This window comes from Oryzias latipes, chromosome 2 (assembly GCF_053564925.1).
Source record: "Oryzias latipes strain Hd-rR chromosome 2, Olatipes_Hd-rR_3.1".
Classification (NCBI taxonomy): domain Eukaryota; kingdom Metazoa; phylum Chordata; class Actinopteri; order Beloniformes; family Adrianichthyidae; genus Oryzias; species Oryzias latipes.
This window is the reverse complement of record NC_136238.1, coordinates 24,555,585-24,582,214: the sequence shown is the minus strand read 5'-3', so window position 1 is coordinate 24,582,214 and position 26,630 is coordinate 24,555,585. Positions and strand designations below refer to the sequence as shown.

Genomic DNA, 26,630 nt, shown 5'->3' with positions numbered 1-26,630 from the left:
ATGATGAGTTTATATAGCACCTCTACCACACAATAACAACAGTGACGGAAAACTCCTAAACAAATTTAAGCACTTTGTGCATTTTATTCCGTTATTTTTATTGTTATACAAATGAGTATATCTGCCGGCTCAAAGACATATGAGAGATCAAGAATTATAATAAATTAAGATGGAAAAAATATTGAGGGAATAACCCTTTTAATCATTAAAATGTTCAATATGTGAGACAAACATGTAAACATTTGGACATCAATTTTCATGAAAGGAATAAATAAGTAAATGAAATGAAAAGGAAAATTGGAGTAATATGACATTTAGTTAGATAAAAATTTAAATTTGAGTTGCATAAACAATTATTGAGTTTTATAGACGTAAGAAATTAGGTTGAATAAATTTAACTCAATTATTTGTTACCAATAGAAGTAATTCATTTAAAGTGGCAAAATTGGATACGTTATGCGTCACAAGGAAAATGGAAATAAGATCAGAAACTAACTTGTGCTTTTACTTTGTCCTTTCTTTTTCTCCAAGCAGAAAAACTTTTTTTTGATGATGATGATGATGATGATGATGATGATGATGCAGCCGTTTTACTTTTTTGATGGACGTATAATTTTCATACGCAGTCATTAAAATCTCAGATTGCATCTCACTAAAGTGTAGCGCTCTCTTTTTTTCTTCACGCGTTTCCATGGTGACTCTGGATATATCCATTTAGAATGTCTTTGTGTACCTGCTGTGCACGCCCATTAACCCAGGGTTACCATGTCGAGCGTAATTACGCCAACTCATATCCGGTCTTCTTGAACCAACATACCAAGAGTAAGCAAGTTCAGATGGATTTCAGCCAGAGTTCAGGCTTAAAGTCAGGCTAGTCATGCTTCCTGGGGCCTGTTTCAGAAAGGAGGTTCAACCAACTCTGAGGTTGAACTTGAACTCTGAGTTGGTCAATCGGGAGATTAACAACTCTGAGTTTTCTGTTTCAGAGAAGCTGATCCGAGTTAGGTCAATCAACTCTGAGTGGACTGATTCGGAGGTGAGCGTGCGCACCGCGACTATAAGAAGCCATTATCAATGGAGCGCAGATATCACGAGTCACCATGGCAACCGTGAAAAAAAGAGGTCTGCGTATTTTTCGCCAGCTGAACTTGACGTGCTGCTGCAGAGTTACAGTGAATATGAGCAGATATTCCAGAAGAAAAGCAACACCGCTGCATCTGCAAAACAGAGACAGTTAGCGTGGGAAAACATAGCTGCTCAAGTTAATGCCTAAGTTTGCATTTAAATCATTGTTATAAAATATTGGCTGTAATAACTTTTTAAATAGCGTAAGGTGTGAAATAAAAAATGGCGATATTTAGGTGTATTTTGAAGTGTTATTCCTGGTGTAAATGCATGAAATGCTGCATAGTGTACAGAACCAATCTGGGGGAAAATGCATTTAACGTCGGTAATGTTTAGAGGACTTTTTTGTTAACCTTCCCCTCTTGCAAACGTTGGTCATTTTAATATTAATACATGCAATTGTGTTTTTAAAAGTGAACTTTTGTCTACTGTTGAACCTTTCGCTGCGCGAAGACTTCTCCTTTCTTTTCTCTCGTCTTTCCGACCGTGGTCAGAAGCGCAGGGGAGATTTCCTTCAGGGCCGAAGGGAATTCTCCTTCGGGGTTCACCTCCCGTTGGAAACCCTCAACCTCCAGAGCGGATTAAGAATGACTCCAAAACAGTTATTGGGAATGACACCTTCTCTTTATTTAACTAAGTGCTCCGTCCTCCGAACACACAATATATTCCACGCACACACCTCCGCTCCTTGCTCACCCCCCCCCCCATCTGCACCTGCACTCGCCCCTCCCTTTCTCTCTCGTGGATCGCACCCCGCTCAGCACACACACACTGCAACACTACCCTTGTATTGATCAAGTGGTATAGGTTTATATGGGATTAAGAAAGTAAGCAGTGCTAGCAAATTGTGTTTCCAAAAAGTAATTGTTACATTAATCTAATTCAATGTCCCTGATTTCATTTTCATGTAGATGCTATCCTGCAGGAATTAAAAGAACATGGCAGCAGCTAAAAATGCAGTATAAAAACATAATTCAATCAGGTCAAATTTGAGCATGTTATGGATGTAGGCTTTGTTGACAATATTTGACATATGAAACATCTAAATAGCAATACATATCTAATGTTGTTTTCATTGTATATATGTAATTGACTGCAACAACAAACGGTAACGCTCAGACAAAAACGTATGGGGAAATGACAAAAAATTGAGTCTTCTCAAAATCCTCGAACGAGGTAAATGTAATTCTTTATGAATTAATGCAGCCTCCTTGTCTATTGGGTCCTCCAAAAAAGGACAAGCCATTCTTGTCACTTAGACCGTCTCTGTGTGACGGAAATTTGGGCAATGAAGGTTAAAGCGAAAAATACCGCTTTGTCTTTAAAAAGGGGAGGGGACCGGCAGAAACCTTGAGTTTAGAGAATAAAACCTGCTCCCGACCAGGTTAGGTTCACAGCGTAAGTAACCATGGACACTGACTCCGAGTATAAGTTACCTCTCTTTCAGAAACGGGTTTGACTTACTCTGTTTACTCTGGTTTAACAAACCTCCCATTCTGAAACGGAAAACCCAGGGTTTCCCTGATTTCAGGGTTAACATACTCAGAGTTTACACTTAACCTCCTTTCTGAAACAGGCCCCTGGTTGGTCTGAATTGGATCAGAAGAAGTTTTCACAAATCAGAAACTGGATTTAATGTGTTCTTTAGTCGCTAAATTATAATTTAATTCAGGTTTGAGGAGTCCAGGTCCTGTGGTTTTTGAACAGGACCCGGTTTTAGGTGATCTTAGTGCAAAAATGCAGAGGAATGTTCCTCGCGAATCGGAAGCTGTGAATCGGAAGCCAACTGCAGCGTCGTGCGAGACGCACAGTTTGGTTCCAGATGCAGTTCAGACGAAGTAAACAAAGACGTTCATGGATCTATTTGTCTGCAGGCGAACGCAGCAGTGAACGTACCAACTATGTTGAGCTGCAGCTGCGGGTTCCAGCTGCTATCCAGCAGTCTGCGCTGACGACAGAGCTCCTCCTCGTTCTGGACGATGGTTCCTTCAGCAGCAGAAAGTTGTTCTCTGACAGAACCTTCCTGAGGTTCTGAAGACATGGTTCCTGCTCCGATCTTCAGCTCCAACTCCCACAAACACCGCCGTCCTCTTCACTGCAGCTCCGATCATCTGCTGCTAGTCTCACAATCACAGCGATCCACGTTGTCTTTCCGTTCAACACTTCTTCACTCATTTACGACACTTTGGAAAATGCTGAGAGTTCCCACACGAACCACGTATCGTCCTTTCTGTCCAAAAACCTCACAAACGTCCCAACAAAACAACACCGTCCTCTCAACACAGGCTAACGCTGCTAGCCTGCTAACAAGCTAACGCTGCTAGCGCCTCGTGCTGTTCTTCTTTGTTTGGCTAACAGCGTCGTGGTGCTTTAGCGCCACCAGCTGGTCTGGAGTGTTGTCTGTCGCTCATATTATGATGTCGATGGCGGGGGAAAAGAAATTAAGATAAATAAATAGTAATAATGATAATAACAACAATATAATAAAACGTCAGAACCAAAAAAAGTGGTCTGAGAAGAAGCAGCTCTGAAGCTCTGCAGCTGACGGTGCAGCTTCAGGACTCATGAGGAGGACCACACTGCAGCGCCTCCTGCTGAAGCATCAGAGAGTCTGCAGACAGAAGATCCTTCCAACAGCAAAGAGGTCTGCAGGAGCTCTTTCCACCACCAGCAACAACCTGAACCAAGCAGGACCTACAAGAAGTTCAGCCACTAAACTTCCACAACTCAGAAGCTCTGAGCTCCGTCTGAGTCTGCAGAGATGCTGAGCTCCTCAGCTGCTGCAGCTCCCACAGTCACATGAAGGTCTGCAGCTGATGCAGGAAGTCCAGATGTTTGCAGCTGCTGCAGCTCCCACAGTCACATGACTTTGGAAGTCTTAGCTCCTCCTCCTCACCATCACTGTGACTGTTGACGTCTTCCAACTCCTCCAGAAAGCTGTTTTCTGATGAAGCTCTAACATCTCCTCCCTGTTGCTGCTTTCAGTCCAAACTCACTCTGTTCATGTCAATTCACTCCAGAGAAAATCCTTTTTCTGGGAAGAATTTGCTCCAAGTTTTCCTCCAACTAAGAATCTGCAAACCCAGATGAGAACTCCCAGCAGGAAAAGAATTCATCTGCAGGAAACTAGAAAAAGGCCTTTTTGTGGGAGGAAACCATTCCAGATCTTTACAAACACCAGAAATCCCAACTTTTCCTCCACTTAGCCTGAGTTTGGGTTCCAGGAAGCGGTGTGTGTTCAAGCTCCGCCCCCAGCAGCATCTCATGAAGCCCCTCCTCCAACATGAGGCCACTGGGGAATTCTGAATGAACCTTTACATTTCAACAGAAATTTCAAGCTAAAAACAGAAAAAAACTCTCTTCATGTTTGAAAACAATCAAAGATTCAAACAGGAAGAGAAAACAATGTTTGTCAGGAAATCAACAGATTTGATTGATTGTAAATCTTCTTCCTGTTGGAGTTTGATGAATGGAAGTAGAATCTGTAGAAAGTCAGTTGATGTTTTCCATTTCAGTAAATGAAGGTTTGATCTGCAGATTTCCTGATCACTTTCTGACTGGGATCCAGACCTGAACTAGACGTGACTCATGAGGAAGCAAACAGCACAGAAACTGCTCTGAATGTTCCCTCTTCTTCACTTTCTGTCTGACTTCAACCATGAAGGGACTTGAACCCTCAACCTTCTGATCCATGAGGCCACATGGTCTGAGAGAACATCCAGGTCCAGCTGCAGGTGGAGGACAGCATCATCCAGCCGTCACAGACTGGGGGCGGAGCCTGGAGATGACTGCTGAAGGTCAGAGGGCGGAGCTTCATCAGGATGAAGGTGCTGCTTGGATTCTGCTTTGATGTCCGTCTGTTCTCAGTCCCTTCATGGCTGCTGCTCAGAGCTGTTTCTGGATGTTTCTGGAGAATTCATGTCTTTACTGATCCAAATGTGGGATTTCTGTTTTTCTTTGGACTTTTCTTTATTTCAGGCTTTTAGCTTTTGGAACTTTCTTTGTTTCTATGCTTTAACTTCCAAACGGGTTTATCTAAGACAATCTGATTGTTTTTCATTTGACTTTCTAGGAACTTTCTGTTTCATCTTTGAGGATTTGGACTTTTGAAAGACTTTTAGCTGCAGTTTCATCCTTTGAACCAGATGGATCTGAATCTAGAGTCAAAGATTCTAAGGAAATCATGGATTCACAGACATTTGATTGAATTTCTGTCTGGATCAGAAACCAACAGCAGACATTTCAAGCCGTCATCTGTTCCTAATGTTCATTCCCCGCCATCATTGAAAGCTTTTGGAATAGTCCCTAAAGCCAGCGATCGGGCCGCTTTGGAGCATGAACTCATCACTCGGTGTCACGGTGGCAGAGAGATGACAGATCCCAAATCTGAGGCTGAAATGATCACGTCCTACCAGCTACACTCTGGATTTGGGACCAAAAACCTTTGAAGATGTTGGAGCATTGTTGGAGAATAGACTGACAACATTTGTTTGGAAGAAAGATTGACCTTTGACCCCTCCCTCATGTGTTCCACATCCAGCTGCAGACACACCACTACAGCTCACATTCCACTTCTGATCCAGCAGTTAGAACCAGAGCCTGCATTTGCAGCAGGTTCCAACCCACTGACCACTGATCCACACAGGGGGACGTCCTAAGGGGCGGAGTCAGCCACTGGAGAGAGCAAAAAGGAGAAATGGGGGTCACTCTGGGCCTCTCTGTGTCTGGACCTTCAGAGGGACAGTGGTTCGGTCCAGAACACGGATGCTAAACTAGCTCTCTGGAAACTTGAACTTGTTGAATGGGAAACTTCCTGAAATCTTCTTCATCTGTTGACTTGTTCTTTCTTCATCTGAATGAGCTCAGTCCTCTCCCAAATCCAACTCCATCTATCTTCAGTGCTTTGGACTGAGTTGGAGCAGAACTAGAGCTTTTTCCAGATGTCCTAGTACTTTTATATCAGTGTCTTCCAATATTTGGAGCCCAGGTTCACTTCTTTCCCTGACAAAAATCCCAAAAGGCCTACCAGCCACCAAATAGTCAGAAACCAGAGAAACTTGGTGGTCTGCATTGATGAGAAACCAGTCCCTCCAGGATGACACATGGCTTTTTGGAATCATTTCACACACAAACAAACGGGAAGTTGTGCTTGTTTTTCTGAGAAAATGCAATCAAATGTGTGATAGTGGTCAATGTAAATGTTTAGATAAAGGCTGTAGGGGATTCAGGGATTGTGGAGCGGTTGTTGTTTCCTTCTGGGTTAAAGTGCAGTTTTGTGGAACCTCCCAAAGAGGAGAAACCCAAAAAAGAAAGGAAAAGCAAAGAGACAGGTGGAAGCCATCATGATATTCCTTTCAAACAGGAAGTTCTTTGTCATTTCATGCACTAGTTTCATTTAGCTCTAGTTGTTGAACATTCTAGAAACTCCTAAAAACATTTTCTGTCCACTTTGAAACCATATGGGGCTGACTTGGCCTTGCTCGCTGGGATACGGCCAACATCCAGAAATCTACCAACAGACATTTTTAGCTCTAGTTGTTAAACATTCTATGTTTTGAAGAGGCAGGCTCTTCTAAAAGAAACTAGCAGGAGCCCCAGCGCTGGTCTTTGCTTGGATTTGTTTTAGACTTGTTCAGAGTCAAATGCATGTTTTAAGGGGAGGAGGATTATTTTGTTGTTGCTGTTTTTGTTCCTATTCTTACAATCCACTATATGTCCTGTGTTGAATTCTACTATTAAAATGTGGGAAACAAATGTTTATCAAATCCAAATCAATCCAAAAGCCTGGAGACTGGATGGCCGTGGTCCTCCCTTTGACCTGGACAGTGGTTGCCATGGCGACCTGCACACTCACCAAGCTGGAACTTAGAAGAAGAAAAAAAGACCAAAATGATTGATAAAGCAGGTTTTCCAGGGAAATCCCACAAAGTGCTTTCCAAGCTAGAACTAAGAATATTCAGCATGCATTTGGAAAAACTCATTAGCTTCTTGTGGAAAATGATGAGTCATTGTAAAAGCATTCTATGAATGCTCAGAAAACTTCCTCTAAGGTTGTGGTTGTTTGGAGAAGTCCTCCTCTTCAAAGAAGTTCTCCTGACCATCTTCAAAGCCACTTTCTGCTTTTTCAAACGCTACTGTTCAACAAAAACTTGGTTTCTGCCACAAAATCAACCTTAGACACTGAAACAGAATGAATCCAATGCAGAAATGTGTTGACACCTTTAATTCAAAGCTTCAATCAGTTTGAATCTCATGAAGAACATTTCAAAAATCCACATTTGGATCAGGCGTCTTCATCAGAGCACAACTCATGTTTCCAGGACTGTGACTCACCAATATATCCTCATTTCCTTTACACAATCTGTTTCCATCATTTGGATTTTTCATAAAAACTTGAGTTAGAAAAGAATTGTTGCCCCAAAATGTCCAGTTTGAATAGTCTACAGTTTGTTGTGTTTGGTTGCTAGGTAACAGGGTCTTTAATGTCTATGATGTCATGGTGGCTTTCAGAGTTGAACTCCTGAATATGAAGGTAAACATTTGGATTGAACAAAACTGGGATTGAAGCTCATGCTAAATCCTGATCTCAATGCTGAAAAAACCTCCTCCTAGATTCTGGTTGTTTGGAGAAGTCCTCCTCTTCCAAGAATTCCTGAAAAAAGCCCTCATTTCTCCTGACCATCTTCAAAGACACTTTCTGCTTTAGTTTAGTCCAAACTTGCTTTATGCTGACAACATTTACAGCTTGAATCAATCTGAAGAATCCAAGGAAACAAACCAATCTAAGTCTGCATTCATGCCACTTCAGAACCAACAAAGCATGTTTCCAGGACGCTGACTTACCAATAGAACTTGGGATTTCCTTTGCAGAATCCTTCTCCGTGTGTTTTCCTTTGTTTTTCTCCCCAAAACCTAAAGCAGAGATTTTTGCTGATCTGCAGAACAAACGTCTGACTGCTTTAACCGCCGTTGATGGTTTGTTGTGTTTCCCTCTATAGCTGCTATGGTCTTGGTATGGTTGCTAGGTAACGCTGTCTTTGATGATGATGACGTCAGAGTGGCCTCTAGAATGGACTTTTTTCTTGTGTAACCAGGAGCTGTAACCTTTAGGGCACTAGGACCCAGAAAGAGGTCCAGGCAGTGACAGTGTTCAGTGACGGACTGCGCAGCCGCACTTCCTCCAAACGCCACTATTCACCGAGCGCGTGGAGCGCCAGAGTCCAAACGGGCTTAAGGCGCTTTGATAAAGCGCTCTGGAATCCAGCTATGGTGTGCTAAACGTCAGGTCCAGAACGGAAGATGCCATCAATGAAGTCTGTCTGTCAGCAGCAATCCAACGCTGATGGGGTTTAGCTTGTGGAGGATTTGAATGTTCATTTGCTCTCAGGTTGGTTCTGTGCTGGAAGCCCCAACCCTCAGTTCAGTCAAGTTAGAAAGATGCTAACCAGCTGTTCCCTCTGTCACCATGGAAACACGGACCGCTTTAAAGTCGGACAGGATTTTCACGGAGCGGACTTCTAGACGTGGAGGATAAATACTCCAAGATGAATTCATCAGACATGAATAAAACAGTCTTTTCTACATAGAACAGAATGAAATCCACTGTGTTTTAGCAGCGTCTGTAGCATCACAGAGACGGTGTTCCACCAAAAACTGGGACCTGTCACATGTTGTTTCCTCGTGACAGAGCTGCAGCTTTAATGTCAATGATATAGAAGAAGAAGAAGAATCCAAAACATTGGACTGTTTTCATGTGATCACATGGAAGCAGAATTAGGAAATCTCTAGTAAATCTGTCCTTGTTTTGTCAGCATTTTTGAATTGGAGTTTACAGTTAGACGACAAAGACGTGTTCAGACCAAGAAATTACTTTGATGCTATTTTCTTGAAATAATAGAAAAAAATTCAAAAAGTAAAAGACCTAAGATCATTCTGTGTAAAATAGATAGAATAGTATAGAAATATTTGACTGTTCTGTTAATAACATCAACAGTTCTCTGTCGCCCTCTGGTGGTTCATCAGAGAAGCTAAACTTCCACAGAAAGTGAATCAATAAACATGAGCTAATTCTTGATGCAGGTTTGAAAACACAGATGGAAAACAGCATCAATACAAATATTAGTCAATGTTTCCTTGAATGGAACAATTTCAGGATTTGTTGTCATAAAGTTGTGAAAAACTGTCTTGTAAAGTGTGTGGTGACGGTCCACTGTGGAAAATGACTGTTTGTGGAACATTGAGATGTGCTCAGTGCAGTGATGAAAGTCTTCCGGGAATTCCCGGAAATCCGGGTTTTTGAGCAAACCGAACGTACTTTCCGGGAAATAAAGACCTGATCTCTACGGACAAATCGCTTTCCGGATTAAAAAATGGTCTGAAATCAGCTAATTTTAGCTTTATTTTCTATATTTCTCCGCAGATCGCTTCCTCTATGGTCGTGGCCATCTCTCGTCTTCCCGGCCTAATTGACCAATGATGGGACGTTTTAGTTGCTTTCGGATGCGTCGACGGGTCTGATTGGCTCTGTCTGCACCACGTGGTCAGCGTGACTCGCTTCCCTAGAGACCAAAACTGGCGGACCCACGCTAAACTTTCACAAACACATCTGAAGAGTTTGCGATCAAATTTGTGTTAAAATAATGGCAGGCATCGTCATTATTGAGCGTGGTCACGACCTCAGTTGTGAGAAGACGATAAAAAACAAATTGAAGTGGTCTTGGCTGGAAAAAGAAGATTTTTAAGGTAGTGTAGGTCAAATACTTTTTTGTGTAAAATAATCTCAAAACCACATTTTGAAATAATTTCAATTTTAGTTTTGAGTTTCAGTTTTTATTTTGAATACATTTCTTTATTTAATTTATTTGTATTTCCTAATTACCATGATTTAGTTCAGTATAGTTGACATTAATTATAAGTATTTGATGGTTTGGACCCACACTCCCTTAAAAAATAATGTTTACAATGTTTAGCTTAGTTTGTATGTTTGTTTTGATATTTCCCAGATTACTTAGTATTGGTGTTAAAGAATTGATGTATTATGTTATAGAATTATAGTTTAAAGCAGATCCCATATTTTGATGTAATTATAGTTTGAGAAAACAGTGCAAGTGGATGTTGTACATCAGTCATTTCTAAAGCAGAAATAATGTATAAATAACTGAGGTATTTTCATAGAATATCATAGTAACTGGTGTTCTTTTTGCCATTTGGGGCTTTGATGCTACTATATTTTAGCAATTGTATGTTTTGCAGCTTTAAGGAAAAGCGTAGATTGTAGGATTGTGTTACTTTGAGCAATTTTCCAAATTCTTTTTTAGGACCAGCAAGTCCTTAATGGAGAGTCAAACTAGGGGTTTGAATGACAAATCATGATGCTCCAATTAGTCTTAGTTTCTTGATAAAGAAGTGAATAACTAACTGCCAGAATGCACCAGAATGCATCTAAGACCACGTATTTTTCCAAAATTTCGCTCTGTGCCCGCCATATCGCTCAAAGAAAAGTTCAGGGATTTTTTCCTTACCTGACTTTCATCACTGTCAGTGATTTGGGTTTAGGACACTTTGGCTTCATTTCAAACGTTGGTTTCTCCTAAATCTACAAACTCTCTCCACAAACTGTCTCCTAACTCTCAGGGATTCCTGCTGCTGGCAAAACTCACGGCTCAAGGAACCACTTCATGAATCAGTCACGCTTTGGAATGAACTTTATTGAACAACATGTCATGGTCTGGAAGAAGCCCCAGTTCCAGCTGACAGAAGTCTGGTTCTGATCCATCAGATCTCACTAGCAACAGAACCAAACCTTCACGTGATGCAGCAACAGTTTCCATGTTTGGGAGGATCTTCTGAAGAACAGCTCAGTTCCAGATCACATCATGATGTTTGATGTTTTCTTCATTCCAGGAAATCATCTGTGTCTCCTTTGATCTGTGCTGAGTCAGCACTTTGACTTCTTTTCAACTTTAGATCCATCATTTACAATCAGGGATTTATTGATAAATATTATTAATTGACAGAAAATAAAGAGTAAATGTATTTATCATCCAGCAGTGATTGTGGTGTTTGTACGTCTTTTATTTTGAAATTCCTCAAGGATGCTCATCATGGTGGGATTTCTAGATCTGCATCTGAGTACATTTTTATGAAAGAAAAACTCTTCACTAAACTTGGTCTAAGAAAATATAAACTGCAGATACTACTTTAAAAAAATAATAATCAAATACTCACTGATCATACAAAAACTGTTAGAAAAAAAGACAAATACAAAATCCTTCAGGTGTTGTCATGGTAGCACACAAACAATATGCTAAGCATCTCAGCATAAACTACATACACATTTCATCAGTTCAAGATTTAACTCTGATAATACAAAACAAATTTTTAATTGGTACATCTGAAAGAATTCATTTTGTGAAAGTTTTCAACATTTTTGTCCATGAAAGCAGGAAAACTCATTTTGTCTAGTATCTTTACACATAGTTTTAAATATATTGGTTCGTTTTTTCTCTGGTTTTGATCATTTTTAGTCACAGAATATAAAATAAAACGACTGTTGGAAAAAAAATAGAATATCACATCAAACCCATTAAAAAGAATGTTTTCAGCTCATGTCAGACTTTAGAAAACTGTTCATTGATATTTGTTCAATACTAACTTGTGTCTCCTTTTAACTGAAAGACTGCATCTACACTGACCAAAAATATAAACGCAACACTTTTGTTATTGCTCCCATTTTTTATGGTATGAACTCAAAGATGTGAAACATTTTCCACATACACAAAATAACCAGTTCTCTGAAATATTGTTCCCAAATCTGTCTAAATCTGTGATAGTGAGCACTTCTCCTTTGCCAAGACAATCCATCCCACCTCACAGGTGTGCCATATCAAGATGCTGATTAGACAGCATGATTATTGCACAGGTGTGCCTTAGAATGGCCACAAGAAAAGGCCACTCTGAAATCTTCAGTTGTATCACACAGCACAATGCCACAGATGTCGGAAGTTTTGAGGGAGCGTGCAATTGGCATGCTGATAGCAGGAATGTCCACCAGAGCTGTTGCTAGGGAATTGAATGTCCATTTCTCCACCATAAGCCGTCTCCAAAGGCGTTTCCGAGAATTTGGCAGCACATCCAACCGGCCTCACAACCGCAGACCACGTGTAACCACACCAGCCCAAGACCTCCACATCCAGAAGTCCACCTCCAAGATCGTCTGAGACCAGCCACTCGGACAGGTGCTGAAACAATCGGTTTCCATAACCACTGAATTTCTGCACAAACTGTCAGAAACCGTCTCAAGGAAACTCATCTGCAAGCTCATCATCCTCATTGAGGTCTCGACCTCACTCCAGTTCGTCACTGTAACCGACTTGAGTGGGCAAATGCTCACATGCGATGGCGTCTGGCATGTTGGAGAGGTGTTCTCTTCACGGATGGATCCCGGTTTACACTGTTCAGGGCAGATTGCAGACAGGGTGTGTGGCGTCGTGTGGGTGAGCGGTTTTCTGATGTCAATGTTGTGGATCGAGTAGCCCATGGTGGTGGTGGGGTTATGGTATGGGCAGGCATATGTTATGGGCGAAGAACACAGGTGCATTTCATTGATGGAATTTTTAATGCACAGAGATACCGTGACAGGATCCTGGGGCCCATGTTGGATGTACAGGTGCCGTACATCCAACAACATCACCTCATGTTGCAGCATGATAATGCACGGCTCCATGTTGCAAGGATCTGTACATAATTCTTGGAAGCTGAAAACATCCCAGTTTTGCATGGCCAGAATACTCACTGGACATGTCACCCATTGAGCATGTTTGGGATGCTCTGGACTGGCGTATACGACTGCCAATATCCAGCATCTTTGCACAGCCATTGAAGGAGAGTGGACCAACATTCCACAGGCCACAATAGACAACCTGATAAACTCTATGCGAAGGAAATGTGTCGCAATTCATGAGGCAAATGGTGGTCACACCAGATACTGACTGGTTGTCCGAGTCCCCTGACCCCCTCAATAAAACAAAACTGAAGATATAAGGGTGGCCTTTTCTTGTGGCCAGTCTAAGGCACACCTGTGCAATAATCATGCTGTCTAATCAGCATCTTAATTTGGCACACCTGTGAGGTGGGATGGATTCTCTTGGCAAAGGAGAAGTGCTTACTATCACAGATTTAGACAGATTTGGGAACAATATTTCAGAGAACTGGTTAATTTGTGTATGTGGAAAATGTTTCACATCTTTGAGTTCATACCATAAAAAATGGGAGCAATAACAAAAGTGTTGTGTTTATATTTTTGGTCAGTATATTTGTTATGGAGGCCAACAGTCTGTGGCTCTGCGTTCATGTAAGGAAAGCTCAGGCTGCTTTGGAGTAAGTGAGTACATTAGGGTTTGATCCCAAGAGTTTTAAAGATCACAAATGTATATTAAAATATTAACATATTCTGAAATTCAAAAAGTAAAGTCATGAGCTGTGGTGTAGAGTTAGAATATTCATTGGACAAAACTGAACCCCACATTGATCCTGGTGGTTATAGGTTGAGACGGCACAGCTGCCATCGGTGTGTGAGTGGGACTGACTGTTAAGTACTTTGAGATTTCAAAGGATGAATAAAAAGTGGTATATCCAATACGTAAATTGCAACATAAAACCAAGGCTTAAAATATTTCAAACTAAAAATCATACTTTTGAATAGAATACTAGTTCTACTAGTATTCTAGTACTAGCTATTCTGGTATTCTAGCACTTTATGGAAGCAAATGTGTACTTTTTTCAATTCTTTCCCTCTACTGATGAAAACCCTGTGTCGTTTAAGTTCTCTGCTCTAAGTTTCCATTAGTTTTTTTAAAGTTTTTAATAAATCCTTTACAAAACTGTTTAAAATGTTTTTCACTTGTGTGAGTTCTCATTAGGGTTGGGCGATGTCCCTTAAATTGGCCGTTGACGATGTTTGCTGTCAACCATCGGGATGGATGATGATGTCATCGTGGGGGGGGCTATTTTTAATTTTTCGGTCTTATATAATTGCTATTCTTTATTTTATTTTATTACTTTAATTAATTTTATTTCCCAACTAATGACTCATCCACGATGATCCAGTATAAAATGAGGGAAGTGACTTTAACAAAAAAAGTAACAAACAAAATAGACAAGAAGTAGTCCGCTCAGCACTTAACTAGTCAAGTGGACCGGCGGAGCGCAGACTTACAGCTTTGTGTTTGAGGGGAAGGGGGGGGGGGGGGTGCTTTGTTACATGAGCGGTATGTGTGGAAGATTTAAGACTGCGATCCGTTCCGCAGCTCTAGGGGAACGAGCTACCGAACTCAGAGCCGGGTCTAAAAGTGTGTGAGCACAGCTCGGATCGTGAGCACACACACAACGCTGTGGGGCGGTGTGTGAGCTTCAAAGCAGAGAAATGTCGCTCAGTCCTTAGAAACCGTTTAAACAATCACGTGGATTTATGTTTCCAGTCGTGTCCCGACTAAATAAAGGCTGATGTTATTCCCACATGTTTACGTTTACGTGCAGCCAGGATGAAGATTGCAGCACCAACCAAAGCTAATGTTGTTAGCCCGTGTTAGCATACTACTAATCCTGCCTTCTGAATCTTTCCGGCTCCGTTCTTCAACAGACAAAGCACTGAACACATGGATTAAAATTAAAATGATGAGCGAACAGGCGCTTCATAATAATCGTAACATTATTAAAAGCACGTTTAGAAGCTCGTCTCGTATATTACCGAGCTGACATATGAATTTATAAAGCCGCTCGGCGGAACTGATATCCACTTCCGGTTTTTCAAACCCTACTGCGAATGTGCGAATGATTTATTCCGACCGAAAGTGTGACCCATGTGAATGTTTGTTATATTCGGAAAACATTTTTCTGGGCCCATGTACACGGTTGGATTCTAATCCGACCATTGATCCCATCAACATATTTTGCACATGTAACCGCGGTTTATGATGTCGACTCGCGGCGTGGCGGGGGCGTGGCATCACAATGGTGTCTCTCCATCGGTATGTCAGTTAGATGTACTATTAAAACTATTAAACTATTAAAACTTTTGTCACATTCTTTAGAAAGAAAAAGGCTTTTCTCCTGTATGAGTTCTCGTGTGTGCTTTCAGATTAGATAAATCACTAAAACCTTTATGACAATAAATACAAGAAAAAGGCTTTTCTCCTGTATGAGTTCTCGTGTGTGTTTTGAGATTAGATAAATCACTAAAACCTTTATGACAATAAATACAAGAAAAAGGCTTCTCTCCTGTGTGAGTTCTCATATGTGTTTGGAGACTTGATATTTGCCTAAACCTTTTATCACATTCCTTACAAGAAAAAGGCTTTTCTCCTGTGTGAGTTCTCATGTGTGTTTTGAGATTAGATATTTGATTAAAACGTTTATCACATTCTTTACATGAAAAAGGCTTTTCCCCTGTGTGAGTTCTCATGTGTTTGTTGAGAGAAGATATGTGACTAAAACTTTTATCACATTCTTTACATGAAAAAGGCTTTTCAACTGTATGAAATCTTCCATGAAAAAGTTTGGTAGCTATTTTTGAGCTTTCACCAGACTTGAAAGAGGAAAGTTTTTTCTGTTTTGAAGATTCTTTGTGTTTCTTTACTAAATCATCCTTCTTTGATTTTTTTCTAACATCAGAGTCACACTGACCTTCTGACATGTGAGAGCTGTCCACACTTTGGACATGACTTCTGTCCCTCCTCTTCCTCTGATCTCTGTTCTGTTGGTCTGTCTCTTTATCTGTAGTTGATGTTGATTTTTCATGTCGGTTTCTTTCTTCACCCTGAATATCAGTTACATTAAAGCTCTGCTGATTGTTTAAATCTGCTTCACTGTTCTCATCTTCCTCATAAATAGGAATCTCCATCAAGGTATCAGTCTCCTGCTTCAGATCAAGCTGATCTTCATCCTGACTGATGCAGAGCTCTCCTTGTTCCTCTTTAATCTGTGGAGGTTCTGGTTCCTCCTGTTCTTCTTTAATCTGTGGACATTCTGGTTCCTCCTGTTCCTCTTTAATCTGTGGAGGTTCTGGTTCCTCCTGTTCCTCTTGAATCTGTGGTGGTTCTGGTTCATCCTGTTCCTCTTTATTCTGTGGAGGTTCTGGTTCCACCTGTTCCACTCTGAAGTTCCTCTGCTGGTTGCACAGACCATCCTCTTGAGTCACCCAATGCTGGGGAAGGACTGCAGAAACACAAGAAGAGGCCCCTTTATACTTAATAATGATAGCACAATTTAAAAATTAAATTAAAAAAATGAAATAGCTTCCAAGGCTAAACGCCAGATGAAAATGACAGTTTTTTTAATTATCCACCAATGTTAACTACACACACCCACCCACACCCACACACACACACACCCACGCACCCACACACACACACACACACTGATCTTCTATCACCTACTCACTCGGGGTGGAAACTGTAATGAAGACAGTCCTGATCAGTGTACCCTAAGGGATCACTTCATTTCTAGTAGTTGTTTTCCAATGATTTCTTTTATTAATTATTACAGCTGGTAATAGTGGATGGTTGTGTCCTTTGGGCTTTAGCTTCCTGGGCCTGGTAATCCTTTTCTCCCACATATTTTGTTAGTGTAATTTTAATTATTGCTTTGTGCTTTAAAACAGGTTAAGGAAAACATGGGGATGGGCAATAAAATGATCATTAAATATATGGCAATAGTCTACCACGAGAGACTTTTATTTTGAAGGATTTAATATTAAACTTGCCAGTTGCAAGTGTGGCAGGATAAGCTAATTGGGGCACAGCAGGGATAGAAATAAGGGGGGAAAAATGGTTGTCCAAGTAAACTTGGTTGTCCGCCACAATTTTTGGTTGTCGTTCGATACCAATATTCAACAGCAACGAAACCTACTCAGATGTCAGTACTTACAAGTTTCTTTCTTCTATACATCTAATATCAAATGCCTCTTATGATGGACATTTAAAAAACTCTTTAAATATTAAAAACAAACATTTTACTAAATATTGAAGCATCTGGTTACACAAAGTATTGCCAAAAACTTGAAACTAATACCTTTACACAGATTTAAATATATTGTTTCTTTTTTTTTTCTTTGTTTTTGATAATTGTTGCTTAAAAAATTTAAAATACAAAGACTGTTGTAAAAATTTAGAATATCATATGAATCCCATGGAAAAAGTTTTTTTTTCCAGCTCATGTCAGTCTGTTCTGCTATGAGTGTAAGGTATAGTGTTTTATGAATGTGTTTTCAATCTTTTTGCGTGTTTTTGGAGACGTCTAGCAGTTGCGCCAGGTACTGTTGTTCACACTTTGAATAATCTTTATTGAAAAGTGTACATGTAGAAACAGCAAGGATTCGCTAGCATGCACGCACTTTGTTTGTCGGTGGAAAGAATTTGCTGTATACCTCTCAATTCAGAGGTTGCCAAAAACTAACCCTTGAAACTTGTGTACATGTAGAAACAGCAAGGATTCGCTAGCATGCACGCATTTCGTTTGTCGGTGGAAAGAATTTGCTGCATACCTCTCAATTCAGAGGTTGCCAAAAACTAACCCTTGAAACTTGAAAAATACCAAAATGTTGAATAAAAGACCAGGTTGTCACACGGACAACCATCAGGTTCATTTTGGTTGTCCTCCATGAAATCTGGTTGTCTTGGACAACCGCTTACGTCGAACGCTGCACCGGTATAGTCACTCATCCTGGTGCTGCTGAGGAGCACCTGGCCACCTATGAAATAGAACTGAGCTGGCTCTCCCTCGTTTCCTGGCTGAGACTGCCTCCTGTTCTGGGTTTCTGCTCATCTGTCAGTTCAGGTATCCTGCTGCCTGTACATTCTCCCTGTGTCTATTGCTGCATTCGTGGTGTCCTTTTTGTTTTTAGTGATTTAGTGATTGTCATTGCCATAACTCATTGGCACTTCTCACTCAGCGAATCTGCGTGTGACGGGAAAAGGCGAAGTGGAACGGAGCACATCGCTCCCTCCATCCCTTTAGGTGAAATCAGTGCTGATCGGTATGTGTATGATGTGCGCCTCTTCGCCCTGCATGTCCTCTGGTTGCTGAGGTAAAACCCTGCTGCCCGTCATTCTGGTTTGCCTCCGCAGGGTGTTTGGTGGAACCTGCAGCTGCTTGGATGGGTTTTTTTTTGGCCATTGTTGGGAGTATTTTAACATGTTCTTCACAGTTTCCTTTTATCCGATCCACCGGGTCAGCCACTGAACACAGCACCTCCTCTCCCATCTCCCTCGTGGCCAACCTCGTGACTGCGCAGGCGCTCCTGGGACTTGGAGGCCAGTTGGGACTCATGACCACCTACCCCTCCCTGGCTACCTGCAACAGTGATTGACTGGTACACAAGTGGGAGTTCACTTGTTTGTGATTCTCTTCTTTTTTTTTTTTACTTTTTTTTTTTTTTACTTTGGTTTTCACAATGGGAGTGGGGTGTTAACCAATCAGATTGCCACACAAGCATTTTCTCCTGTTTGGCAAGTAACCCTTAACCCTTACCAGAACGAAAAGCTGGGGAACACCGTGAACCGTGAAATGACCTAGTAGTAACCTGAATGCGTAGAAGAGTACTCAACGGTAAACCACGTCACTTGTTTTCCGGAAGTAGCTAACGTTAACAATGGATGTCAAAGGTGTTGTCAACAGTAGAGCTCTTTTTGCATTATTACGTTTATTTTCACAAAAGGCTTCACAAAGGGCTTTCACGCTGTGCTTATCCCCCAAAATGCGGTAAAGCTCTTCGTAAAATGGACAGGTGATATGTTGCTCTCTGTACTTGTACTGCTGCTGCAACAAGGAAATTTCCCCATCGTGGGACTAATAAAGGAATATCTTAACTTGACGGCCGCAGATCATCTGTACCCACGCTCGACCATTTCACTGGAAATCTTTTCAAGAGCCGCCCGGTAGCCCTCGAGTTTGGCATGAATAGAGCTGTCACCCCAAATATTAATCAAATCGGTGACCTTGCTTCCCTTCCACTGAGTGGTCTCAGAAGCATCGTCCGCCATGGTTGATGTTTATGTTCTCATTCCCACCTATTTCAACACAGAATTATGACGTTTGTGGTGCATCATTGATGTATGGGTCAGATACATGTGGCCTGGCCGTCCAGACGGACATTTCAAAAGATTGGATATGTATCGGATTCAGGACCACATACCCAAGTGACCTGGGTCACATTTGAAAAGATCGGATCTGTGTCGTTCAGACTGTCGTGAAAAGATCAGTTACAGGTCGCATAGTGGCAACAAAAAAAACCGAATGGAGTCGTTTCAGCCTGCAGTGTAAATGTAGCCTTACATTTGGTTAAGGATCCTCTCTCTGGCTCGTCTTGTACCCCAGTCATCCCCCTTCTCATCTGGACAAAGCTCATCTGCTGGACAATTTAAATATGTAATTGTAGAGTTTAATAAGCCAAGTCTTTTCTAAGAGTTCTGGTACATCCACTGTCTTTCCTGGGGGAGTATCCCTCCTTCAAGGAGCTGTTGAATGTGACGTCATTTCCGGGTGAGCTATTCCCAGTGCTAGTTGTGTGACTGCTGTCCTCTTGTTTGGCATTAGCCTTACTACTATTGCTTACTCTAAGGGTTATCTGGGTTAATATTCACATCTAGTACCTTTTATTAGCGAATTCACCACTGTTAAACCGCTTGCTGTTCACTTTTCTCATTTCTCATTTTGCTAAATAAACCACTTCTCTTTACTTAAACACCGCTAGCCTTAGCTTAGAACCTAGTATGGCCACCACCACTCCTTCCGCCTCTCCTCCTCTCTCCTGCCCCATGTGCCATATGTTTAGTGATGACCCTGCCTCCTTTAGTGAAGATAGCGGTAGGTGTGTTAAGTGTAGTCTTGTGTTAGACTTGGAGGCCAGGCTGGAGCAGTTAGAAGCGCGGCTCCGCACAGTGGAAGCTAAGCCGGCTAGCCAGGTCGTTACTCGTAGCGCGGGCCGCGCTACCAGGGCTAACTTAGCTAGCACCCCAGCGCCCTCCCAACAGCCGGGAGACAGTAAGGGGTTTGTACCGGTTGGGAGGAAACATAGTGCTAAACGCAAAAACTTAGAGCACCCGAGACTCCACGTTAGTAATAGGTTCTCCCCCCTCGGCGACACACCCGCTGAACACTCAACTCTGGTTATAGGCTCTTCTGAAGTTAGAAACGTGGAGCTCCCAGCGGCTACTGTCAGGTGTTATCCGGGGGCCAGAGTTGGTGACATCGAGGGGAACCTTAGGATGTTAGATCAGAGTAAGTCCAGGTTCCGTCGAGTCGTGATTCACGCAGGCGGTAATGATGCCCGACGGAGACAGTCAGAGGTGGTTAAGTTAAACGTAACTTCGGTGTGTAAACTGGCTAAGACGATGTCCGACACTGTAATTTTCTCTGGTCCCCTGCCGAACTTAGTCAGTGATGAAATGTACAGCCGCTTTTCATCATTTAACCGCTGGCTTTCTAGATGGTGCCCAGAAAACGGCGTTGGTTTTGTGGATAACTGGAGCGCGTTTTGGGGGAAGCCCGGTCTCATGCGGAGAGACGGCGTCCATCCCACCCGGGACGGTGCCGCTCTTCTTTCTAGAAACATTTCTGCTAGCCTTAGTCTGTTAACCTGACAATCCAGAGACGAGACCCGGGCGCAGAGCAGCAGTGTAAAACGCTCCTCTGAGCCTCCCTTAGGGTTAGTGCCGGTGCAAAACCCATGCAGGGAAAGTCAAGCAGGTCCGAGCTTTAGCTTATGTGCTGAAAGACAAATGAAAGGAGCGCGTCATAGAAACCTTAAAGTGACAGACAGCAGTTCTCACAAGCAGAATTATGATGTAATTAAATGCGGTTTATTAAACATTAGATCCATTTCCTCCAAGTCCCTCTTAGTCAATGAGTTAATTACTGATAACAATCTTAGTCTTTTAGCCTTAACAGAAACTTGGCTCCATCAGGATGACTATGTTAGATTGAATGAAGCAACCCCCCCCACTTATGCTAACTATCAGAAATCCAGGATTTCAGGGAAAGGAGGGGGTTTGGCAGTAATATCACAGTCTAGCTTACTTCTCAGCCCTAAAGTTAAAAATGCTTATAATTCATTTGAAAGCATCATATTGTCTTTAAGTCACCCAAACAGGAAAACTCGAAAACCTGTTTTACTCATAATTATTTATCGCCCCCCCGGCCCATATTCAGAATTTTTAACTGAGTTTTCCGACTTCCTATCGACTATTGTCTTAGATTCTGATCAAACTATAATATTAGGGGATTTTAATATTCATGTTGATGACCCCAGTGACTGCCTAGGAACGGCTTTTGCAGCTTTATTAGATGATGTTTGTTTCACCCAAAGTGTGAATGAACCCACTCACTGTCATAAGCACACCCTGGATCTTGTTCTAACCCATGGGATAGAGATCAGCCAGCTAAGTGTCCTTCCTCTTAACCCCATCATTTCTGATCACTTTATGATTACCTTCCAGCTTACACTGGAACATCCTTCTGCCCCAGTGAATAAGAAACAACTTAGAAGAACCTTAACTGACCGTTCTGTGTCTGAGTTTAAACACACAGTTCAGCCAGTACTTAGTGATATTCTGAGAAAATACTCTGAGACCAGCTCCCATAGTATCAGTCCTAGTATAAATGACCACTTTGTTAATGATGCCTTACAAGCCCTCAGGAGTACACTCGATTATGTTGCCCCCTTGAAACCTAAGTTCGTCAGACAAAACCGAGTAGCACCGTGGTTTAACGCTGAAACTCGTTCTCTTAAACGAGAAACCCGTAAGTTGGAAAGAGAATGGCGCCGCTCCGGTTCAGAGCAGTCTCTGAATACCTGGAAACATAGCCTATTAAATTATAAAAAAGCTCTGCGTAGAGCTAGAAGCCAGTACTATTCAACCTTAATAACAGAGAATGGAAACAATCCAAGATTTCTTTTTAGCACTATAGCTAAATTAACTCGCAGTCAGAGCTCAGTAGAACCACATGTTCCTGTTTCTCTCAGCTCTGATGATTTTCTTACATTTTTCGATAGTAAAATCTCAAATATTAGACATAAGTTAAATCAAGTTATTCCTACTATCAGCCCAGAACAGGCTGAAGCGGTAGAAATGGAGGCATCCATAGAAACCTCTGTAACATTAGACTGCTTCACTGCTGTGGATCAAGCGGAAATAACATCAATTATTACGTCCTCCAAATCCTCAACGTGTCTGTTAGACCCAATTCCCACTAGACTTTTTAAAGAAACTTTTCCCCTAATTAATGATCCCATATTAACAATGATAAATGCCTCTCTGGAAACGGGTTACGTGCCACAGTCTTTTAAATATGCAGTTGTTAAACCTCTTCTGAAAAAGCCCAGTTTGGATCCTAGCATCTTGGCCAACTATAGACCGATATCAAACCTGCCCTTTATTTCTAAAATCCTAGAAAGAGTTGTAGTTAAGCAGCTTTACTGCCACCTACAGGACAACAGCCACTTTGAAGACTTTCAGTCGGGGTTTAGACCTCATCACAGTACGGAAACTGCACTAGTTAGAGTCTCTAATGACTTGTTATTGGCCTCAGAAAAGGGACTACTTTCTATTCTGGTCCTGTTGGACCTCAGTGCAGCCTTTGACACTATCGACCACGGTATTTTACTCCATAGATTAGAGCAGGACATAGGGATCAGAGGATCTGCTCTCCAGTGGTTTAAATCCTATCTGTCTGATAGGTATCAGTTCGTTAATGCAAATGGCCATTCCTCTCAGTGCACTCGAGTCAACTATGGAGTCCCACAGGGCTCAGTCTTGGGACCGATCCTGTTTACGCTTTATATGTTACCCCTAGGAAACATAATCAGGAAACACAGCATTCATTTTCATTGTTATGCCGACGATACGCAGTTGTATTTATCCATGAAGCCTGACCAGAATGACCAGATAGAGAAACTGAACGCCTGCATCAGTGACATCAAGACCTGGATGACAATTAATTACCTCCTCTTGAACCCAGAAAAAACTGAGGTCATTATACTTGGTCCTAAAAACCTCAGAGATGCTCTGTCTGCTCAGATAGTCTCCCTGGATGGCATAAGTATAGCCCCCAATTCCACAGTTAGAAACCTTGGGGTTTTACTTGACCAGGATTTATCATTTAAGGCTCACATATCTCAGGCGTGTAGAACTGCCTTTTTTCACCTGCGGAATATTGCTAAGATCAGAAATATACTTTCTAAGAGTGATGCTGAAAAACTCATCCATGCATTTGTTACGTCGAGGCTGGATTACTGTAACTCCTTGTTAGCAGCGTGTCCTAAGAGTTCCTTAAGAAGTCTCCAGCTTGTTCAGAACGCAGCAGCTAGATTGTTAGCTGGAACCAGCAGAAGAGATCACATCACTCCTGTGTTAGTTTCGCTCCATTGGCTCCCAGTTGATTCTAGAATTAAGTTCAAGATCCTCCTGTTAACCTATAAGGCCTTACATGGAATGGCCCCGTCCTATATTAAGGACCTCATAGTCCCTTACCAACCAATCAGAACACTTCGCTCGCAAAATGCAGGACTGCTTGTGGTTCCTAGAATTAGTAAAAGTACGGTTGGAGGTAGAGCGTTTAGCCACCAAGCCCCTGTCTTATGGAATAAACTCCCAGCTCATGTAAGAGAGGCCGACTCAGTTTCTACATTCAAAGCTAGACTGAAAACATTCCTCTTTGGACAGGCTTATTGTCAGACTAGTTAGTATTCAGAGATTATTTAACTTAATGTTAGTTTGTTTAAATTAAACTTAATAATAACTATTTCTTTTAAAAGGCTGCTAGAAGTTGAAGCTGGGGTAACTATGGTGCACTGGGGTTCTGTCCTCTTTCCTTTTTTACTTCTACCCTTCCTCTCCTCTATTCTTGATCATAATTTATCATTTAGCTCTCCATGCCTCTGTTTGGTGCAGTGCGATTCATGTATTGTCCCTCTTTTCCTCTCCCCTCCTGGGGAGTGGGAGTGCTTCCAGACTCCAGTTGGCTCATCCGTGCTCCAGTTCCTGACCGTTTACCTCGCCTTTGCTCCTGCTCCTACACCTGGCTGTGGATCCTGCCTCTGGCTCATCTCTGGCTCGTCTCTGCTCTGTGCCTGACCGAGTACCTCGTCTCTGCTCCTGCTCCTACACCTGGCTGTGGTTCCTGTCTCCGGCTCGACCTTTGACTGTCCCCACAACCACGGCTGGATGAAGCTCGTCTGCTGGACTTTTATATATGTAGTTGTAGATTTAGATAAGTTAATTCTTCTCTAAGAGTTCTGGTAAATCGCCTGTCCGTCCTGGGGGAGGATCCCTCCTTCATGTGGGCACCCCTGAGGTTTCTTCGTTTTTTCCGGAATCCGGTTTTTTTGGGAGTTTTTCCTTACCGCGAAGGGGGGTCTAAGGGCAGGGATGCCAGTATAGCTTAGTCAGTTTGTTAGTTCATTTTAGTATTTTTCTATTGAACTCTTTGTATTCGTGATCCTTTTGATTTCATGTTTTACTTCGAAGCCCATCGAGACGACTGTTGTTGTGATTTTGGGCTATACAAATAAAATTGAATTGAATTGAATTGAATTCAAGAGTACACCCCTGAGGTTTATTTTTATTTCTGGACTCCATTTTGTTAGTAATCAGCTATTGAATTCTTTTACTTTATGTTCTTTATGATCCATTTTTATGCTTTTAGGGGTGTTTTGTGGTTTGCTTTCCTTTTGTACCATTTGGGAGGGGGGGGGGGGGCAACCCAAATGTATTAACTTGCACTTTGAGCCTGATCGTTTTTATGTTCCACTTAATCAAACCTACCGTGTCTCAGTCCATATCTTATACATCCGTATTTTCCCCCTCCTTTTACTTTCTATAACAAAAATTACAATTGACAGAATATGTTTAACAAAAAGCTTTTTCAAGTGAAAGTTCTGTGTGTGTCCCTGTAACTATTGCAATGCATTGATGGCTGATTCCATCAGAGAGACGAGCTAGTTCTCCTCTGATGCAGCGAGAACAGAGAGACTAGCAGCGGGAAGATGAAGCACAAAAAAGGAAAAAGAAAAGGCAAGGAGAAAAAAAGGAAATATGTGGCTGTTACGGCTCTGGCCATATTTGGTTTTGTTTAGTTCTGTTTATTCTGTGTTTTCTGTATTTGATTTTGTGGATCTTTGTGTTTTTTATGTTTATGGAGACCAAGAGCATTTTCAAAGAGCAGTTGTCTGAGCAGGGAATGTAGGCGACAGTGTAGTAGTGGAGGCTGCTGCAGATGTTGCCAATGCTACTAACCTAATCGGTAGGAGGCAGGTGCGTAAGTTCCCTGCAGCCGTAACCGGTGCAAGGGCAGACCCAACTCTATTGTTCCAGACTGGGGTTGCCACAGAGGACGTCCACTGCTCATCAGATGTGAGTAAACACATCGCTCTTGTTTAAGTTACTGAATTTGTAACAACTTTGAGCGTTTTGTAGCCTGTGTGGCCTGGCCAAAACATTTGAAGTCGGTGCTTTTCTTTTAGGCTGCTGGGTAGCTCCGTTGGTATGTTGAGAGGCTACCATGTAGGAATCAAGGGTTTGATTGAACAATTACCATATCAATGGCGAGCAATTAACAACACCCAGTGAGGGCCTTTAGGCATGACCCTTAACTGTCTCCCGAGCGCAGTTTGGCTGCAGCTCACAACTCCCCTAAGGGGTTGGATCAACTGCGGAAAAGAATTTCCCCGTTATGGGATAAATAAAATGTCAATTATTATTATTAATATTATTATTAAGCACACTACTAAGTTGTAAGGGAGAAAACAGTTAACCAAACTTATGGGATTACATGTCTGCCATAAATTGAAAAGGCGTATTTAGGAACTGAGTGAGTGAACCTTACAACCGTGCTAGTGCAATCCTAACCAAGCGACCCCGTATTTTACAACTGAACGGCTGAAATCCTAACCGAGCAGTGATCCTGTTCGGTCAATTCTCTTTTGCGCGCTCACCTGGATTTACGCTCAGTGTTGAGGGGGTGTGTTTGTCACTTGGGGGCAGGAACCTTTCTGGCGGATCTGATTGGCTAAAATTTGCATGTCAAGCAGCGGGGCGGGACTTTCATTTTGGGGCTTTAATAGAAAAGAAACAGCGGCTGTAACTTGGATTAAAAGCATTAACGGTAACAAATGCAGTGAATTTGACATGAGAAAAACTTACAGCACAAAAAACCTGCTGCACTTTCTCACCTTGGTTTTGGGTCGTTGGTTAATGTTTGAATCCACGTTACATCCGCCGTTTTTTTCTATGAATGCCTCTAACACTGGGGGGCGCGAACAAGTTTGACACAAAGAGCCGAAATTTCTAACTGTGATAGTCAAAGAGCCACACCCACAGACCCAACCCCAGATCAGTTCTAATAGGAGTGGAGGAGGTGGAGGACGTGCAGATCTATAAATATCTTGGGCTGTGGCTGGACAACAAGCTGGACTGGACGAGCAACACGAGGCAGCTGTACAAGAAGGCCCA

The 26,630-nt window shown here is 42.0% G+C and overlaps 2 protein-coding genes across 6 annotated transcripts in view; both read right to left on the bottom strand.

The window, feature by feature from the left end:
* Nucleotides 1-3,517, bottom strand: part of LOC144987033 (uncharacterized) — a 95,671-nt gene extending 92,154 nt beyond the window's left edge. The window contains exon 1 of one of the 2 annotated variants that reach the window (XR_013650889.1): nt 3,022-3,161. Coding sequence is in view for 1 of the 2 variants with exons in the window: in XM_078935888.1 (XP_078792014.1) it covers nt 3,022-3,166 (145 nt within the window). In the remaining variant the exon portion in view is untranslated. Of the gene's footprint in view, nt 1-3,021 lie in introns of both variants that reach the window. The other variant, XM_078935888.1, reaches the window with a different exon arrangement.
* LOC144986719 (NLR family CARD domain-containing protein 3-like) overlaps nt 1-26,630 on the bottom strand; it is a 674,722-nt gene that overhangs the window by 628,522 nt on the left and 19,570 nt on the right. The window lies entirely within an intron of this gene.